The 21,026-nt window shown below is 39.2% G+C and overlaps 1 protein-coding gene across 12 annotated transcripts in view; it reads right to left on the bottom strand.

The window, feature by feature from the left end:
* LOC102307504 (kazrin) overlaps nucleotides 1-21,026 on the bottom strand; it is a 198,355-nt gene that overhangs the window by 45,651 nt on the left and 131,678 nt on the right. For 11 of the 12 annotated variants that reach the window (XR_006052911.1, XR_006052910.1, XM_005945848.3 and 8 more), the window contains one exon: nucleotides 10,590-10,697. Coding sequence is in view for 10 of the 12 variants with exons in the window: in XM_005945848.3 (XP_005945910.2) it covers nucleotides 10,590-10,697 (108 nt within the window). In the remaining 2 variants the exon portion in view is untranslated. The other variant, XM_042213592.1, reaches the window with a different exon arrangement.

Here is a 21,026-nt window from a genome sequence, read left to right on the forward strand (position 1 = left end):
TGCTGCACTCACCTGCAGCACAGGCGCTGAAATAACTAGGACAGAAATCAGCTACAATTACGCTGTCAAAATGAGCTGACTGAAAATACATGCAGGCTCCCAGGCATAATGCACTGATTGACATAAACGCATAAATGGACGTGTGCAAGCCTTTGGAGGCACATACAGGCATCAGCACACAAACAGAGCTCACCTGATCCTTACTGAGTGTCAGGTTAGTCAGACAGCAACAGCCTGTCCTGTTTTACAGCTAGCTTTACAGAGAGTATCCATCTACGGGGTTAAGACCAATCATGTCACTCCTCTGAAGCACTGTTTTCTCTCTGGCTGACAACTGTGAGACAAAAATGAGCGGTGTAATCTGCAATGATTGGGGGTGTGGATGGTCGAGTGCTGGCAGAGGTAAAGAACACAGGTTTGATGTGGCGAGAAGATCAAAACCAGAAGATTGTGCTGCTATAAAAATTATCAACAGCTACGACCATACATAATCTGCTGCTATGGTTACAAGTAGTAATGGCTGCATGACTAATGCTGTCCAATTCCAGTTTACAAAAACCGGCCGCAAATTACCTACGTGGTAATCACAGGGGACGCTGGAGAAATTTGAGACGGAAAGCTGAGTAACCGTGCACAATTGCAAATACATAACCACACCTGGGATAGTAAGGGTTGGGCAAAGACGGCCTTCCATATCCTCCAGGTGTTTCTTTTAGCGTAAATGCACCTCTTGTGTCACAACCGCACCTTGAGGTTAAGAAGATTTACATGACACGATTGAAAAATATACAAGAACGAAAACAAGCTTTGCTAATCTGTTCTGTTATGTGAACTTTTACCTCTGTGCTTGGAATATCTTTAGTCCAAGGTTGAAAAGCCGCTCAGCTACCAGTATAGAGATGCAATGCAGGTATTTGGAAGCAAAACAAGAGGGGGGAAACATCTATAGTTCTTCCCACAGTTACAGCATTTTTCACATGTAAGGTAATTCAATACTCTTCAGTTAAAATAGTCAGAAACCGTCCTCGCTGATGCGGCGACAATTTCCTGTGTTAATGAAAGACGTGTATTCAGAGTAAAGTGGCAACTAAGAATCTGAGACCGCAGCGTTTACATTAGAAACACAACACACTGCCTTGTTTACATGGAAAAGAAGGTTATGTGAAGCTCCCCAAACTTCCAAGACTGTTATCTAGTTATCCACAAGTAGCAAAGCCTCAGTCACACCCTGTTCTGAGACATCCACACTAATATAATAGTGTGAATCACTGTCATATTTTTAGACTTTTGATTTCAGGTTGAATAAAATCTCTTCAAGTTTATTCCATGCAAGTCAGCTAGGAAAAGTAAAACAAGGATGTCTGTTCCCAAACTCAAACAATAGCAGCTACTCTGAGGTCATCTCAGGTTAAAGTCTCCCAACAGCTTAACACTAAAACAGGTGACTGACTACGTATGGCACCAGGCGACATGTCAGCACGATGTGCTTTCATGTTAAACAGCACCACAAATCTCCGGCGATCTGGCAAATTTCGTCAAGCAGGACAAACACAAAGAAACACTGTCTTTTTCAGTGTAAGACCTTTGAATGACTGAAACGCACTTCATACTCCAGTCTAACTCTGGCTGCTGCACTTGTTCCATTCACTCACCAGACTTTCCTTGCTCCCTGTCTGATTTCATCCCCTCCCCCGAGGGGAGTTCACCAGAGGACTCCAGGATCTGACGTGCGTCCTGAGACTTTCAGGACAGACCAAATCCTAAAATTACTGTTTCTTCAGCTTCCCAAACTCAAACCCTGTCATTCTTCAATTTTCATCCCCTAAAGTCAGGCTCAGTTGACACCAGGAAATAAATCCAGGAGTTATTCCTCTGTCTTTCCCCTGTAAGTGTACCTGTTCAAGGCTACTCCCATGAATTCAATGATACAGTGCATTAGGCCCCTCCCACTTGGCTCAAATAGTTAACTAGGTATGAAGGAGGAGCTCAAAGGGGCCATGACTACGATTTTCCCACATTATTCTAACACAGAGTTGCACCAATGAGGGAAAGAGCCAAGCCAAGGTGTAGTCTTACAGGCAGGTGGGTGTTAATTTGTGTGCAATCCAATACCAGCAAGCTGGACAAAACCAGGCCTGTTGACTCGCCCGAGGCTTGAGTAAGCTAATGCTTTTAAAATAACACTTATAGCATCATAAAAAAAGATCTTTAGCACCATTAAAACCACTGCTGCTGTGGGAAACTTTTGCACAAGAAAAATATCACGTGAGTTTTCTTTCCTGTGGTTGTCGAGCAACTTGAACAGTGCAAACTAAGTGCGCTCTGCAGAGTAAAGTAGAAGCTTAGGCAACACAATAATGTTTGGATTTATGACCAAATTTGTGGGATGTTCACAGGATATTGTCGTCATTTCTGGATTAAAACATAGGTCCACTTTAAAATGTAATAAACTGGATGTGTTTACACTGAATTGTTAAGGCAGTCTTTTAAAGCCTTCTGCATTCATTTTATATGCCTCTTGTTAATATTCTGGTTGACAAGGAATGTGTACAAAGTCACTGTGACTTAAAGCAGACACAGATGCGTGCCATTTGTAATCTTTTCTTTTTGTCCAACCACCCTTGCAGTGACACGATATTTGAGGCAGGACGGTGAGTGAAGAAATGCTGATGGCCTAGTAGTTAGACAGAAGGAGCTGAGATTTTAAAGAAAGTTGATAAGCCCATGCATTAATTAAGATTTATTCATCTTTCCGCAAGGAAAAGATAAAACCTTTTCAAATGAGCAGAATGATGACGATGACTATAAAAGTAATTCCTACAATTAAAGCACACATAGGGAATTAGTCATAAAAACGACAAAACAGTAGAACAGAGACTAATCAGAGAATAACAACGAGGATGTTGAAGTTATTTCCCCTTCATTCCACATAGTAATTAGGAATAAATCAGCAGTTTCTGTATGCCACTCTTTGCACAAAATTCATATTATATCAGGTGATTCAAAGTCAAATTTTAAGGATTTAAAATTTCTCTTCTCACTGTTAATCTCGTGAATTATTTATTTATATGCATTTTAAAAACCTTACTGGCCTCCTGGTGGTGTGTTGTCAAAAACCTTCTTAAACCATAATTTAAAAGTCTACTTTATGCTCAAGTTAGAAATCAAACATGGCAAAACAATGCAGCGTGAAATGTGATCAAATATAGAACAATAACTACTGAATTGCTCTTTATTTTATGACATCCATAAAGTATGTTCTGGACTCAACAATAGCAAATCACAAGACTTACTTTACAGACGTGTTTGTAAAAGCCCATGTGTACATTTTACTACAAAGAGCAAATATCACAAAAGTGTCTGAGATGTCTATTGCACCAGTCTATTTTCTTCTGTTTATTCAATTCAGGGCTGGAGCCTATCCCAGCTGTCACTCTGAGTACACTCTGGACAGATCTCCAGCCTACAGCAGGGCTAACGCAGAGGGACAGACAACCATTCGCACTCACATTGAAACCTACGGCTGATTTAGAATCACCATTTAACCTAAGCTATACATGCTTTTGGACTGAAAGACAGGAGAACCCAGAGAGAAGCCTCACAATTATGGGGAAACTATCCAAACTCCACACAGAAAGGACCCACTGACTGAATCTGAACCCCAGACTTTCCTGGTGTGGAGCAGGGCTCCTAAATACCGCACCATCTTGCCACCCCCCGACTTCTATTGGAAATATTTCAAGGTCAATTGACATCTATGGCAGAAGCCTATGTTATCCACATATAAAGCACAAAGTAAAATGAACTCAACTGAATTAAATAAGCATAAATACTGACAACATGGGCACATAGAGGCACTATTTTTTTGTGAGGCCACATCAAATACAAGACTTTGTACTGTGAACATGTGCTAATGTGATTTTACTTCATGATAACACACAAGGATGTTCAGCAATGCGTGGGAAGAAGTCTCCTGAGTTATATTGTCCCACACAATTGGAATCGAGCCACTGATTTTTTGCTGTAACTTATTTTTCCTGTACAGCCGTAATCCCATTCCACAGGATGGTAACCAATACCTTTTAATGCCAGTGAAGAGGAAAGATGGAGTTAAAGTAGCTATAAAGGAAGTCATGTACCTCTGCACAGTGTGTAATGAATCTACGGATGAGACATGACTCAGCTTCCAGCTCTGGAGAAAAGTCATTTATCGTGTACAGATGTTGGCTGTAAAAATTTCTACAATAATTTTAAAGAAATACATGTGTGTGTGGAAGGGGTGGGGGGGGGGACCTCAGTGCAGTACCAAAGAAATTATTGCTCTGCTGTTCTTGAAATGTGAAATGAACTGGCAATTAGATTGGGTTTTACCATATAAAACAAAGGCAAGCAAGTTGGATACATCATTTTTATTATACTGTTCTTGCTTAAGATTTGTTGGGACATGCTAGAAGACTATAAGGTTACTAGTAAGAGATCCAACTGTAGCTCAAACTCAGACACTTATGAAGACAAAGTGCTAATCAACAGCTCTGTTGGGTTTCCTAATTAAAAGAATGTACTTGGCATTCACTGGCTATTTACACTACATTAAGACAGCATCAAATCACTCTTCGGGGACTGAGGAACATGGGGAAAATTAGCTATCTGTGATACACATTGCTCCACTGCCTGATGATAAAGTGATTTCCCTGTATTTTATGTGAAATTATGAATGCGAAAGAAGCTTTTCTGCATGTCCTGGATGCCTGGAGGTGATGACCTCGAAGCACAGTCCTTTAAATTAAAAATAATTAGAGCAACCAGTCTCTTTGTCTATGTGCAGTGAATTAGGTTGGCACAATAACTCAAAGAAAAGCAAGCAAAAAACTTCAAATCATGTATGTGTGTACATATAGTATGTGTGCGTACACAGTATATAAGTATAGATCTCTAATGTCAGCAACATGGTGCGGACAAAGTCCACCAAATTGGCCTTTGTTACAACACACAGTGCGTGTGTTAATGGACTCCATGTCCTCATAAATTCTCACTTTCCCTTTTCCTTCTCTCCGTGGTCTTTCTCAACAACCTTCAAATAAATCAGGATTAAATCAGTCCATAAGTCACAAAGTGTGAACTAATGGAGTTAAAAGTAGTAGTGAACTGTGAAGAAGACCAAGTAAAGAGAAGACGGTTCTAAGCAGAATGTGATACAAAAAGTAATAGAGGGAGATGTCTCAGAAATAAAGTTGTCACGGCAGTCTGAGCCACTGTAAAACACTGCAGAGGGTAAATGATCTCATGTACAGCAGGAAACTGCTGCAGCGCTGTTCTCTGCTGCTTAAAATTTCAGCACTGCAGCACTATCCACAACAAAATCAAGCTAATCAATGTGTGTCTTCTGCTGCACATATGCTTTTGTGTATCACTGGCTTTTTTGGCACTATTTCTTGCATTTTTCTATTTGTCCGGCCACAAGAAGTGGAACTGGGGACTCAGCTGCCGAAACATTTTAGCCCATCTGGTATGTGTACAAATCAGTAGGGTCAGGAGGAGGAGTGCATGGTTGTTACCGTAAGTATGAGGGACTATCAACTCAGCAGTCGCCATCAATGATTCTTAACAACAGTTCTTGACCTGCCTCATAGTGCATTACAGTGATTGAGCAGACGTGACTAAATGTTCCCTTTAAATCCATTTGGTGCAGGGGTTTCACTTTAAAAAATCTACAAACTATGCAATTTCCCCATAAATGCCCAAATGTTTGGATGCATTTGTAACCCAGGGGTTGTAACAAAGAAACATAAGTGTTTATAATGTGTGACCTCAAGACAATATTGTTTCTTTCCTATAATTTTCTCCACACACCTCACCTTTTTACTCTTTTTTACCACAGGCAAATCACACAAAATGGGGACAGAGATTCAAATGGAAAATTGTAACTTGAAACTTTGCATGAAGTTCTAACGGCTACTTAGTACTTTTATTGACCTATTGTGTCTAAACCTAGAGTTTGGCCCACATTATCTTGAACAACACAACTGTTGTTATTTTAAGTAGAGGGACCAAACCAAGCTCGTGTTGCAGATATAGGATGAAGTGATGACTATCAGCTTTGATTTCAGGAGCTTAAAAGAATATGGTTTCTAATTGTTGAAAAATTAATATGAAAGCTGATGAACAGAAGAGGGTTATTTCTTCATTATGTTGTTTTCTTCTACGTTTTGAAGGACAAACTGAAGGTGGCCAGCTGGCTGTTCATTTCATTTCATGATCCAAGGTACAATTTAGAAATTAAACAAAACACAAACACACATTTAGTATCACCTTGGCACAGTGCTAGGCTAAGGTGTAAATCCAAATCCTAATGAGGTGTAGGTGTGGATTTTAAGACTGCAAAACAAACAGAGAAACATCTCAGAAGGAGTCAGACAATATATAATCTGATTAAGAGCACAGAGCGTTTAAATTCTGGAATGAAAATTTTAAAACATGCATTTAATTCGGTCATTGCAGGTTTGAGTAGATGGCACAGCACACCTGAGTGTTTATCAAGGTGATGACAGACAACCTGCAAACTAAGTTTCTTTCAATATGGGTTTGTTTGTAGCTCAGGAGTCATCTAGCCAGGTCATCTACTAATCAGAAGGTTGGTGGTTCAATCTCTAGTCTTCAGTCTGCACACCTAAGTATCCTTGGGCAAGATACTGAACCAAAACCTGCTCTCTGATACATTGAGTATGAATGTGTGGATGTTAGCGAGAAAGCACTAAGGTGTAGGGAAAAAAGCACGTGTGTCGGTGACTCAGGCAGTTTGTATAAAGCTCTTTGACTGCTCAAGTACAGCAGAAAGGTGCTACACAAGAATCAATCCATTCATCAATCTACATGTTATGTTTTTGACACATTTTAAAATGAATTCATATTTCCTTATCAATCAAAACACAATATTCGTTAGTGTCGTAGCAAAATAAAGTTTTGAAGTGTGAACTGGAAACTCATTAAAAAGCTGTCTGTGGCTCTTATACTTTGCATTAAACTAATAAACGGTCTGATTATTTGGCAAGAGCAGAAATCTAAATCTTTGTAGTGCCACAGCTAACGCAATGGGTTTTAATTTACACTCCTTGAACACTTTTCTCTTTAAACCCATCTTAAAAATGTTTTGAGAAAGGTCTTAGCGATTACATTACTCAGTAAAACAGATGGCTGTACTGTAACCAACAAAAGCCCTGCTATAAAGTCTTTGGTCACAGATTTTCATCTGGGATTCTGAAAGCAGATGTGACTAGAGGGAAGGGTGGCGGAGGGGAAACTTAACACCAACACAAACGTTCCTGTTGGATCCCTTTTTTAACCTCTTAATGGATTATCTATGATATTATGGCTTGTTGAGTGGTAAAGACCACCCAGAAGTCTGTGCTTCAGATTTGTTTAGTTGTTTAGTAACTCAGTCCGTTGCTTGGCACTCAGTAACCAACATATGTGTTGTGTGTTGCGCCCATTCAGTTTATGACTGCAACTGCTAACCAAACTTGCTGGCCTCACCTGACAACTTGAATCTATTTAAGATAACTTCTTACATGGTGGCAGCTTATACATCAACATTGAAGCTATGCCCCTCATTCCTATTCTCTATGGATGCAATCAGAGGAGTCGCCCCCTGCTGGTCATTGATAAGAACTTCATTATTCAGACCAAGAAACTATACTCAATGAGATTAGCTTTATTTGGCTAACCTGGATTTCTGGTACTAGGGTTCAGTCTGAACTGAACTAGCAACAACTAAACATCACAGCTTTACAACTAAATTTATGTTGTTTTGTGATAACAGTTCAGTCATTTAAATATGACAACAGGTTAGACAAATACAGCCTGCCTCTGACTGGATTCCGTGGGATGTAGAAAGAAGAACAAAACAGGATTTTTATTGGTAAATGGTCTAATATAAGCTTGTGTTTTACTGAATTTTCTTCTTAAACTGTTTGTTAAAGCAAGCCAGCCATGCACACACATTGGCGCACACACGTAGGCATACACCCACATGTACTGATATGCATATTTGGTTTTTTTTTTTTTCCTGTAACAGTATTTCCTTTGAAGACTGCTTAAATAAAGCCCTTCACAGCAGACAAGTATGATCTAGACCCTTTGAAATCCAGCTTTTAGACTTCATGACCTTTGAGTTCTACTTTTCAGAAGCCTCCTTTAATGAAGCCGTTAGAAAGCGACAAAGACCGAAGACAGTCTCACTGCTGCTCTGCTCCCTCCGTCAGCTTTAACCTCTCTGTAGCTTTTAACAGGAAGGCCAGAGGACACACAAGCACACAGATAAGATCGTTGTCTGTGCAAACTGCGGCACAATTTTCTTAGGATTCATAAGATCACATTTCTGTGGATCGACGGCTCAAAACTCCATTACAGGGATATAATCATTATGTCCAGAGTAATAAGTCTAAATTACCATTTCCCTTCCTTTCTTTGGTCATACTAGCCGGATTATGTAAAAACTGGCCACGACCTTGTGATCATGGCATACAGCATGTAACATAATAATATTGCTCTGTCCAGTTACTGCACTTATGCAAATGAGTCACATTAAAATGGCAAGCCTAGCTACTCTTGGACAATTGTGTCTAAGCATTTCTGAGTAGCTATTTCTGATGTGTGTAAATTACAATGGAGAGGCCTGGATATTGTTGCTGAAGGCAATTTAGCTGCCACTCTCCCACTGGCTGTAAGAGGGCTTCGATGGGGGCAGGTGTTTTGGAAAGTGTCAGCACATGAGAAAAATGGAAGTGCTCAGCAGAGACCGCTCTGCACAGTCACCCCCCCACACGCACAGCTTCACATTCTCCCGTGCTTTATTAATCGTTTGTTCTTTTCTGTCTCCGCCTGCTTCACCGGTTGATTTTCTCGTGTTAATCAGAATATGCCTGCAATAACGTTTCCTTATGTAATCCCTCACCTAGTCTTTCTCCTTCTCCTTGCAGTGCTCTTCAACTCTTTTATCCTCCACTTCCCCCTTCCCTGTCTGTCCTTCCCTCTTAAGCCAGTTTTCCCTGGAAGCCCTGTTTGACTCCTTCGCATTGACCTTCCTATCTAATGTGGCGCACATACCAAGCCTCGCCCGGCTGGTGACATCAGTGCCACTTAATGTGCCGAAGCAGCACCTGTCTTCATTATGATCCAGCACTCACTGCTTACATTGGTCTCTCCCTCTCCTTCCCTGTCTCTCTCTCTCATAGCACAGCCTCTTAGATCCCCATTCTCATTCTGATGAAACTTGTGGTGATATACGTGGCCTTGGCCACTGCAGGGGTTTGGTGTGCCTACGTGCTTTTTCCTGAGTCTGCACATTTACAGCACCCAGGAAATGTCTATAGAACTAAAGGACCAGCTGCTTTATGCTCTGTAGGAGTGACGCACATATAAAAGGTTTAAAAATATGACCGAATCTGTCAGTATATCTGCTCGCTTGAGTCTCAAAAGCAGATTTTATATGTTATCATGTATTTTATGTTTACAGTATTGAAGTGTTAATAATTTATTAAGCTGTCGGTGAATGCAGTGAAGAATGACAGAAATACAAAAGTAAAAGTACCTTACAGTTGTAATCAGGAACAAGAAACTGCAAAAAATGATTGTTGTGTGACCATTTGTGAGTGCACTCAGTACCATCGCCACACTGGCACACACTATTAGGAAGAGACAAGAGACCTGGCATTCAAATAAAGCCCTAAGCAGGATACTCTAATGAATAAAGGCCCTGGGCGGCTGCCTGGATGACAATAAAGATCCATACTGGAACTGGCAACTTTACAAGACACACTACTCAGGACACACTCCTGGACTGATGCCGTACTTAACATCTTTGATCTTCTATAAAAGACTCCAAGCTTTAGTGATGAAAGTGCTGGAACATGGAGACGGACTCCAGACAAACTACTAAAAGTGTTTGTCTGGAGAGCGGCTGGCGCTAATGTGAGACCCGTCTGACCACCCAGTCAGATAAGCGTCATGGGAATAAATACAGTCTTTAAAGTTAATAGGCTGCTTTTCCAGATGGCTCTCGGTGACACAAGTGACTAAACACACAGGGCAGACTGTGGTGACGGTGAAGCATGAGCTGAAGTTGGGTAACCGTTTAATAAAAAGTAAAACAATCCTTTTCTAAATTGCTTCTAAGTGCATAATATTATAATTACTATGAACTTCTGACCTCGTTTAAGTGATTAAAAAAGCATCTCTTTTTATAACACATAGAGCTTAAATAATATAGTACACTTGAAACAACATGGTGGAATCAGTTCTTAGTAGTTTAAGTAATACACACTCTCATTTCTGACAAATGCAAGCCGACACTGCTGAGACGGGGGAGTAAGTGATGCGCTTACTGCATTACAAATCCTCGCGTGCACATCTTAAAGACCCTGAACCTGACATGTTTATGGATTTAATGCATTTCCAGCTGCATGTGTGTGTACATACACTATATTTGCATATGTGTATTTGGGCGAATCTATATGAACTTTCACATCCACCAAAGCTTTTACAGCAAAGCAAGCGCAGGAAATGAAACATATTTCACCTGATTAGAGTCTTACCTTTGTCCAGAGAGGCATCTGGAGAATTGAAGTCCATGAGACTGCTGATTTCAGTCTTGTAACAGAGTTCGGTAGCCGGGGGCTTCTGCCTCTGGTGGGGAGAGGGATCTAGGAGAAGAACAAGCAACCACCGGTTTTAACTTGATGAATGACATGTAAAAGGATCAATGAATACAAAGAACAATTCATTTGTATGATATGCAGTTTGCACTATAAGTATTTGGATACAACAAAGTTTTGGTAATCTTGAGTCCGCACACCACCAAGGTAGACTTTAAATCAATAAAGCTGCGATTCAAGTGCAGATTTTCAGCTATAAATCAAAGGGTTTCACAGAAGTACTGCTTTAACTGTTTAGGAATTACAGTCATTTTTAGTCTTCCAGTTTTAGAAGCTCAAAATTAATTGGACAATTAACTGACAGATGAGCCGCGTTCCCCCGTTATTCCTTGGTAAATTGTGCAGATAAAATATCTGAGGTTGGTTCCAAGTGCCAAACTTGCATTTGGTAACTGTTCACTGCAGCTTTCAATATGAGGTCATAAGGTGTCAGTGCAACTGAGTGAGGCTATCATTAAGCTATCAGAGGGACAGCAGCCAAATCTATATTCTGGATCTATAAATTCATGGACCAATAGACCTAAAAGACCACAGATGACGAGTAAAGTGGGACAAAAAATTATTCCTTTGGCTAATAAAACCAAAACAAAAGAGGTAGGCATATTGTTATCAAAATCTACAATCAAAAGAATTCTTTGGATAGATGAAGCAAGAGAAACTTACCAAGGCAATGGGAGAAAAAGAAAAGTATGGCAACGTAAAGAAAGAAATCATAATCCAAAGCATACCCCATTGCTTGACAGATAAGTCAAGCATGATAGAGACAATGTTACGGCAGGTATGGCAGCCAGTGGACCCAGGTCATGAGTGTTTATTGATGATGTGACTGCTGATAGAAGTAGCTGGAGAAGTTGTGAAATGGGCTATACTCTCTGCTCAGGTTAAGCTAAATCTGCAACACTGGTCACACTGACAGCACTTTGCACTGCAAGTGGATAACAACCCAAAGCAAACTGCAAACATTTCTCAATGCAACTAAGCTGGATATTTTTCAAAGGCCAAGATGACCCGATCTCCACCCAACAGAGCAAGCATTTCAGCTTTGACTACAAGGCTGAAGTCAGCTGCAGCGGTCGGTGACGTTCATGGGTTCTAAATTTCACTGTCTGCAAGTCATTGTCTACTAAGGATTTTCATCCAAGTAATAAAAACAATCTTAAAAATTAAAATCATGTCAGTGTGAAAGTCTCTGAAATGTGGGACTATGTTTGAAAATGGTTTGAATTAAAGCTGAAAGTCACCTCAGTCAATCAAGATGTGACTGAAGTGCAAACTTATTAACATAAACAGACCGACAGGCATTACAGGTTGCAATGTGTGTAGGAACCAGAAGGATTAATGCCGCACACAACACCAACAAGTCCACAAACTCCTTCCCAGTACACACATAATCAACTTTTACTCCTCACTCCTTACACTGTAAGGAAACTGAGAGACTGATGCACACACATAAATATTAGCATTTTTATAACCCGAGTGCATTTGATTTCATGTGAGGTTCAGTGGTTTCTAATATAGTTTTTGGTTCCCACCAGTGGCATGCAGTGAATGCATATTGAATGCATTGCTCCAGGTTAACTCACATAAAAGTGTTTGCTAAAATGACTTTGTCACTTAGACGTGTACAGTCAACTTCTGCTGTCCTCTCAGTCCATCACACTCGTGCATGCATGAAGAGTTTTAGACAGCCAACACTCCAAGAATGACAATTGCTACTTCAAGACGAATAATAAAGTTCTCTTAGCAAAAAAAAGTTGAAATATTTGAGATTCTCCTCTGCTCACACATACAATAAAATTCCCATTTCTGCAAACTACATCTTTTCCACTTCACTCTTCAATCTCTGCTCCTCCCTGGCCTCTACCCGTTCCTTCTGCCATCACTCCACCACCCACCTATTAAGATGCTGTTTGCTGGTTGAATTATTTGCAGTAATTGAGCACAGATGTGTCTGGGAGCTGAAGTTCCAGGGGTGGTGCTGTCATTACGGCAAGATTAGTCATCTCACTTTTTAAAATGGGTTTTATAAGGCTACAAATAACAGCCTGGCTCCCTGTCCCCCACCTAAGGTGATTGGTAAAACATGAGGGCTGTTTTTAACTGCGCATAACTCTTTGCCACCTTGCAAACGTATAATTTTTCAAACTCGCCCGAGGTGCAGCCTTTGGCACTGGGAACACAGATGTCAGTTTTTTGAATAATGTATAAATTCAAAGCTCACACTTATCTGCCAAGTTCAAGCCGTTGCTGCCCAGTAGCCTCGTGAAAATGTTTTATCTTCCCTGCATAGTACCTTTGACAGGCCCTCACCGACATTTAAAACCCAGGCAAAGGCTAAGAGTATGGTGGAATAAATGCCAAGGAAGAAGTAAACCATGACAGCTGTTTGATGACGATAGTAAGGTTAAGCCGGTATGGAGGGAAAAAAGCATAGAAATATGATGCAGACTGAGCCGAGGTATGACTTGACAATTTAAAAAATAAATAAATAAATAAATAAATAAATAAATAAATAAATAAATAAATATATATATATATATATATTTTTTTTTCTTTTTTTTTTCTTTTTTTTTAACTGTAAATACCATCATGTCGAGCTAAAATAACAATTTCCACAAATACCTTGAACTCATTTACTCCTCATCTCTGGATCTCTTCATCTCTCTCTCAAGTTTCAAGTGTTATCCAAAGGGTATTTTGGTCATTTCAGATTACATTTGATTTTTTTAATAAGATTATGAAATGATCAAAATACTGCTAATGATTGAACAGACTTGAACACCTTTATAAAAAAACTGGTCTGAATATCCACAAGGAAATGTTTAATAATCATATTATGTATTATAAGGAGTGTATTAATCAAACAAAATCTGCTTACTACTCCACCATTATCTGTTCAAAAGATGACTCAACCAAGATACTGTTTTCACTGTTCAACTCTTCTTTCAGGTCACCAGATTCTTTACCTGCTCATCTTTACTCATCCTCCTTTTGTGATTCTTTAATGTTATTTTTCATTGAGTATATTCACAAAATACACCAAGAACTGGTTTCCAAGGTTCCATTTAGCTCTTCCTGTGTAATTCATCTCCCATCACACTGTTTTTCTGCTTTCCAGCTCCCCTCGGTTACTGATATTTCAGATTTCATCTGTAAGTCAAAACCTTCTACTTGTCAGCTAGACACCATTCCTACAGTTTTGGTTAAGGCATGTTTACCTTCTTTGCTTCCCCTCATATCTGCCATCATCTGCTCTTCACTTACCACTGGAACTGTTCCTGCTTCCCTCAAAATTGCCGCCATCACCCCAATATTGAAAAAAACTGGTCTAGATCCCAATAATTTTGAGAATTTTTGGCCTATTTCCAATCTACCATTCCTTTCAAAAATTCTTGAGAAAATAATTGCCACACAACTCCACTCACAATTAACTAATAATAATCTGTATGAACAGTTCCAGTCTGGTTTTCGCCCCTCCCATAGCACTGAAACAGCACTTATAAAAATAACCAATGATCTTCTTATGGCAGCTGACTCCGGTTCACTTTCCATTCTTATTCTCCTCGATCTGAGTGCTGCTTTCGACACTATTTCTCACTCTATACTTCTCAGTAGGCTAGCCTCTATCGGTCTCTCCCATACTCCACTAGCCTGGTTTAAACCATACCTGTCTGATCACACTCAGGTCATTCAACTCAAATCCTTTACTTCTCAGCCCTTCCCTCTGACCACTGGCGTGCCCCAGGGATCTGTCCTAGGGCCCCTTCTTTTCATTATCTACCTTCTACCGCTTGGACATATTTTCCGTAAATACAGTGTTATGCCGATGACACGCAGCTTTATCTGTCCACTAAACCTGATTCTGCTCTTCCCCGATCCTCTCTTATCCTCTGTTTAGCTGAACAAAATTCATGGTTCTCTTCTAATTTTCTCAAACTCAATAGTAATAAATCTGAGCTCCTCTTGGTCGGCACTAAATCAACATTATCCAGAACCAACAGTTTCTCTATTACTATCGATAACTCACCGGTCTTCATTTCTTCCTCTGTGAAAAGTTTGGGTGTCATCCTCGACAGTACTTTACCTTTCAATTCACACATTAATAATGTTACTCTGTCTGCATATTCTCCTGCCTTGCAGCAGCTTCATTGGCTCCAATATAAATATCGCATCAAATTTCAAAATACTCTTGTACACATTTATTAAGGCTATTCATCATCTCTCTCCTCCATATCTCTCTGATCTGGTTAAGATCACCGCTCCATCTCATTGTCTCAGATCTTCTTCTTCCCTTTCACTCTCCGTCCCTTCCCCCGTCTTGCAACCATGGGGAGCAGGGCTTTCAGCTGCTCTGCTCCACGACTCTGGAATTCCCTACCTCCTGATCTAAGAAATATCTCTTCCTTCTCACTCTTTAAGTCCAAACTCAAAACCCACTTGTACAAAATAGCTCATAACCTCTCCACTCTGCTATTTTATTTGTTTATGTCTTATGCTTTTATGATTCTGTAAACTGCTTGCTTTTATGTTGCTTTTATTCTACTGTGTACAGTGACCTTGAGTATTTTGAAAGGCGCTTTCAAATAAAATGTATTTTTATTATTATTATTATTATTAACACTGGTTCAGTTAGTGCACACTTAAGTCAAAGGTATAGAGAGATTTCTGCTCTAAAGATTTTATAAGAAATGCTTTTCAAATTTACAGGTTTAAGATAAAAAACACATTTAACAGTAGGGGGAGAGATCAGTCAGTCTGCAGCTCTGAAAATATAAAATGTCATTTTTTTAGTCAAATTGATTTATCAGGGAGGTAGATGTGTTTTTTCGGTCACTGTTCATGCCCTTTGAATCAATGCGCTTTTGAAATCGCTGAATATGTGGGTCTAGTGTGGTCCAAGTGCTTCATATTGATCGTTAAATCTTCAGCTCAGCTCACCGAAGTCAAACGTACTATATCAAAAGGCTGATAATATTGGAGTGCTGAAGAAACAATGAAAAATATCATCTTTTTTGTTGCTCTGCATCGCTGCATTTGCTGCACTGCACCTTGAAAGAGAGTGAAGCTTTCTGTAAACCTTTCCCTGTGCATCTTTTAAATCATGTTTGGTGTGATCTATTAAGGATTTGAGATAAGAGCATCATTTCATCTCTCTGTTTCCAGCTTCCTGTTGCTTTTTCCCCATTTCCTCATGGTCCAACCGGAATATTATCTGAAAAAAAAAAGCATTTTTTTCCTTATTTCTCTCAAAGTGCACATATACACCACACACTGTTAAAGCATTTAGGGTTTTTTTTTTCCAATCGAGCATAAAAATGAAGAAAGCTGCACACTTAATGTGATGCATACATTATACACCATCAGAGTGCATGTCATTGCATGCCATTATTGCTCGATTTTGAACCTTCTTTACCTCCTGCACCTTTGGATTTTTTAGGTTTCCCAACCAAAAGTCAGTCTTTCAGTCTTTATTGAAGCATAGGTATGAAAATATATAACATATAAAGGCAAAAACAAAGTCTGTGTAATCCTAACGAGCTTGACAGTCAATATTTGTTATGACAACACAGCCCGAACTTCTTTAGGCATGCTCTTTCATTCCTTAAGGGAAAAAGACTTACCATTCATGTCCTACAGACATAACATGACATAAAAATACTTCTTTTCACCTTCACTGTCCAGTTTCCTCAGTTTTCTTAAGGACACACTGCACACCATGTTGACATTTGTCACGTTTTCCTCTAATTGCTTTGCGGCAATCACCTTGTTGGTGAAAAAAGTCTTATAATATTTAATGCCTGTCAAACTGTGTTTAATTTGGCCTTTTTTTTGTAGACTCAACTAGAGAGCTGTGAATCAATGATGTGTTTTAGTAACATTATGGATATGAAAAACGGATAATCAAATTCTTTGTCTCAATGCATGACTAATGGTTGTTTTGCCTGTTATGCATATAAGTGAATGAATGAATGGTTGCCACGTTACTGCTAGTTGCCACCTGTCTGTAAGCCCCCTTTAGAGTTAGAAGAAACTGCAAGAAAAGAAAAGCGACCTGTGAGGCTTGCCAGACTAGCCATTAGGTGGCCACCGTGCGAATATGGCCCATGGATAAATAACCGAAGCATTTCATGCAGAAAGCTGTGTTTTCTGTGGGAGAGAATAACATATTTTGGTGTGAAGTTTAGGTTCCTGAATTTCTGCAGACAGAGGACAAAATATCCAAATACTCACAATACTGAGGAAGTTCGGAAATAAATAAGGATAGTATGCAAAGTTTTGTTGTTGTTGTTTTTTTTTAACCATTTCATTTAAATTCCCCCCAAAATGAATTTCAGTACATCACATCAGAATCCAGCTCTAGCCTCATTTTTAAGCTACAAAGAAAGAAGGAGGTTTGGGGATAATAATTTGACATTCACAACACTGACTCATCAGCTCTGTCTTTTTAAGTAAGAAGCAGCGTTTGTGTTTGCAGAGAGGTTTATACACAAACATAATAGCTGCAAAGGGGTTGCAATATCTCTCAAAATAAAACGTTCACGAGAAAGCAATAAACTGCGCTGCAGCAAATATGTTTTTGGTTTTTTTGTTGTTTGTTTTGTACAACTGATGAGAATTTATGACACTCTTTGACTTGGTTCCATTTTCCCATCAAACGTCCTCGGTTTGCTTTATGAATAACAAGCAGTTCAACTTAATATTGAGCACACAAGTGAGGAAAAAGGTAATTGTTCTTTGATGAAATAAATATTGATTTGGCAGAGACACTAAAACAACTGTTATACTTCATGCAGCTTAGTAAATATGTACGTAATTATCAGAATCACTTTGCCGATCCGCTTGCGCCGAAAGCAATCCGACACGCACAGAACGTCACCTACGTGTAATACAGGTCCTCGCAGGCATGTTAATCACTTGTGGGAAATTTCTCACTTTCTGACACACACAGTCTGTGTTACAGAGATTTTATTCAGTTGTATGGCCATTTTTCCTTATTAAAACAATTCTTCCCATGCAATTACACGGGAATAGCAGAAAAGCAAGGAAAAAAGGCAAAGATATGCTCATTTGAAAGACATGCATCATACTCCAAAAACCATAATGTCACAGAAAAAAAGAAACATCAATTCTTCAACTCTGAAAAATACAAAAAAAGACAGCTCCCGTAGTGAGATCAGTGTAGTGGGGTGTAGCTACAGGAAGACTAGGATGGCGGTTTTTCTGAACATGTAAACACATTTGCTTTCAGGAAGCATGTCTTAAAAGGCCGTTGCATGCCAAGCACACACTACCTGCTATTATGTATAATTATGTAAAATTATGTAAAATTAAATTAGCTAATTAATAAACATTTAAAATTTTTAACTAGAAACTAGATATTTTTATTGGGTTTATTTAGAGCTGGGCGATAGAACGATAACGATATGTATCGCGATATAACTTTTACTCGATAGAGAAATTAAGCTATCGCGATAGACCTCGCCGCTCTTGTCCCCCCCAAAAAAAAAAAAAAAAAAAAAAAAAAAAGGTCAGCCAATCCAAATTAAGTAGCGCAGAGCCGAACCAATCACAGCCGCAGCGTCACGTCGCGTGACTTGTTACGTACAGCACAAGTGCCAAGCCGCACGTGTGTTTGTTTGGGAAGCAGCCAGCGGGTAATGGAGGAAATGAGTGTGCCGACTAGAAAAATCAACCGAGCGTGACCGAAGAGAAAACAGATGATGGTTCCAATGCCGGAGAGATTGTCGAACGGAAGAGCCATAGAAGTTCCGTAGTGTGAAGGTATTTCGGCTATTTCAAGTCTGACAAAAAATAGAGTAGCGTGCACTGTAAATTGTGCCGAAAGCAAGTCTGGAAATACAATAAACTGGTGCATGCGTCACACTGTGCGCCACGTTATTGTTTCGGTGAAATGAATTTCTACAATACTGTTACTGTTAATTCTACTCTCTGCAGTGTTTAAATGCTTACATATACACACAGTTACTGTCCTCCACACATACGACTCGGTTCTGCTTCTATGCCCCAGCTTTGTTTACTTTTTCCCACCGAGGCTTCTAGACTTCTGATTGGCCAACATTTCTGCACGGTTAGGAATCTAGCGCCACCTGCTGCTTTGGCATGTTCATAGCAGCGTTTTCCTTCATTTCTGCCTTTATGTGTGGACGGGATTATTTTTTAAAACGAAAACGGAAAATCTCCGTTTTCAAAAATACCCGTGTACGTGTGGACGTAGCCTCAGTCTCTGACTGGAAGCGCTAATTCGTCATTCGGCTTTTGTCAGACTAAAGTAACTGTTAAAACTGTTTGAAAAGCTAAGCTATACAACAAGGAGAGATTGAGAATTTCCTTTTAGTTCTCAGTTTATTTGATATTGACAAAAGTTAGTCAGTTTTGTCTGTTCTTCTGTAAAACAAACTAAGATTTATTTTTAGAATTAATATTTTGTTTCTAAGTGGAATTGACAATTTAGTCTGTTTCGTTTGTTCTATTTTGAAACTTAAACGCTTTAGCGGCTGCCTTTTGTGTAGTTTGCAATATTTGCCTTTATTTATCTGAAAAAGTCTCATGTTCCTTAAGTACATCTACCCTGTTGAACTTATTATGGGAAATAAATATTTAAATCAAAACAAGCTGCTGATTATTTCACATTTTACTTGTGAGCAACGGCACATTTAAATCTTACAAATATAGTTATTTGGCTTATATCGTGATAGATATCGTTATCGCCTGAAATGAAAAAAACATATCGTGATATGAAAAAATCTCATATCGCCCAGCTCTAGGTTTATTATATTTAATCTTTCCTACAAGACGTTTGAAAAGAGTTAGGTCATAGGCAACAAAAGACTGAGACAATTAATTAGGTTAACTGGAAGCAGGTCAATGACGTGACTGGGTATAAAAAGACCATCCAAAGAGGCCGGGTCTTTCACTGTGATTTCACTGTGACAGGCTGCTTTAAAATAATAAGACTAATGTTTCCTATTATGAAAACTGAATGGAAACATACGGGGATTTAATCACCTACAGTTGATAATGTAATTAAAAGACTGGGAAAATCTTTGTATGAAAGGGAAAATGCTGACAACCAAAAATAAATGAGTTTAATCATACTCTTAAATAGCAGCTAACACAGCCACTGAATATCTAAACCAGCGCAGAAATTATTTGCAGATTTATCAACCGACTGTTCTGACAAACACGCTAAATATTTGCTGATTTGTCTTCTCAGATGTTAGGACTTTGAATCTGGGGAATTGTTAGTGCCATATTTCTGTTCATTAGTTATTTAAAATCATTCTAATTATCCTAAACTGTATGTTTGAAGCATATAATTACTAATTTTTACAATGTTTCTCCTTAACCATAAAAAATGCTACAAAACAAACACAAAAAACCCACCCACCTGCCTCTTCAGTAATGCCACCTGACTGCTGATACCCATAGGTGCCTGATTTACCTTCATACATCTGCAGTAAAACTTGCATGGACAACTCAGACAACAAGAACCCCCTGTTGTTCCCCTTCTCAGCAGGGATGAAACAGGTTGCATCTCCCAAAATAAACTGCTCCCTCAAAATACAGACAGCCAAGCTCCCTTTACATCACCGAGGCTGTAGGAAGACTTACTTCAAACTACAGACATTGTGCATTTTTAAAAGACCTCGGATGCTTGCCAGCAGGGAGCCAAGTATTTCACACTAAAAACATAATCTGTGAAGCTGAGAAAAATATTCATAGAGGGCTTCAGTGTTTTATTTTGTTGTTATTATTGCTGCTGCTACCATGAATAGATGATATAGTCTGAACATGGCTGGAAGTATACCATGTTTTTATATATGAGCACATACAGCACTGCGAAAGTCTTAGGCAAGCAGTCGGTTTTTATTTTTTACTTTCTCAAGGAGCCAGCGCTTCTTGTAAATATTTGAAATGGGCTTGAGCAATAGTTCTTTAAGCTTTCTGGAGTCTTTTCAGAGGTTTTTCTTTGAATATTGGTTGAATATTGGTCACTCCAGTCTTTGAACCCGATTGTTTTCAAGGGAATCCTTTTTTTATTTGTTAAGCCACTTAACATTTATGAATCATTCAATGAAAGCCACTTAACAGATAAGATTTCCAAAGACGACTAAAAAACTATCAACAGCAGATGAACAGTATCTGAAAGTCATGTCCTTAAGCAATAGGAAAAAATCTAGCAAAGACTATTGTTCACCAAAGCTTCATCAAAAATGATCTCAGTGAAGGTTGGATCCATTTCACGTCCTCTTTTTTCTAGCCAAAAGGCTCCATCAAGTCCACTCAGGATGGCCT

Source organism: Haplochromis burtoni, unplaced genomic scaffold (genome assembly GCF_018398535.1).
Source record: "Haplochromis burtoni strain Fernald_Lab_line unplaced genomic scaffold, NCSU_Asbu1 Contig_458, whole genome shotgun sequence".
In the NCBI taxonomy this organism is placed as follows: domain Eukaryota; kingdom Metazoa; phylum Chordata; class Actinopteri; order Cichliformes; family Cichlidae; genus Haplochromis; species Haplochromis burtoni.